Source organism: Zerene cesonia, chromosome 8, assembly GCF_012273895.1.
Source record: "Zerene cesonia ecotype Mississippi chromosome 8, Zerene_cesonia_1.1, whole genome shotgun sequence".
NCBI classification, from domain to species: Eukaryota; Metazoa; Arthropoda; class Insecta; order Lepidoptera; family Pieridae; genus Zerene; species Zerene cesonia.
This window is the reverse complement of record NC_052109.1, coordinates 7,607,083-7,607,465: the sequence shown is the minus strand read 5'-3', so window position 1 is coordinate 7,607,465 and position 383 is coordinate 7,607,083. Positions and strand designations below refer to the sequence as shown.

Genomic DNA, 383 nt, shown 5'->3' with positions numbered 1-383 from the left:
TAATAAATGTTATTTGCAGTTAACAATTTTCTTTTTTCTTTATTACAATATTTATGGCAAGACTAGGTATATTATATGTATTAGACTAACAACAAAATTCTGTTATCATTCTTCGATACACAAAGAAAATTCATGTACTTATCTTACAATTCATTCAATTTGGACGTCAGATATTCTAAAATAAATATGAATAGTATGAAAAACTCATCACTACTTACATCATCATCTTCACTGTCGCTGCTCAACGCTATCACCTCGGGCTTTGTATCTATAATCGTGACGTCATCGTCTATCACATTCTCCTTAACTTGTGCATTCAATCGCCTCTTAATCGAACTCTTCAAGTCCGGCTCTATCATTTGGGTCAGATCCACCACGTCATT

At 32.9% G+C, this 383-nt stretch overlaps 1 protein-coding gene across 2 annotated transcripts in view; it reads right to left on the bottom strand.

The window, feature by feature from the left end:
• LOC119828678 (transcription termination factor 2) overlaps window positions 1-377 on the bottom strand; it is a 12,385-nt gene extending 12,008 nt beyond the window's left edge. For both annotated transcript variants that reach the window (XM_038350918.1, XM_038350919.1), the window contains exon 1: window positions 219-377. In XM_038350918.1, the coding sequence (XP_038206846.1) occupies window positions 219-359 (141 nt within the window). In that variant the 5' untranslated portion in view covers window positions 360-377. The remainder of the gene's footprint in view (window positions 1-218) is intronic.
• Between the last annotated feature and the right edge of the window lie 6 nt (window positions 378-383).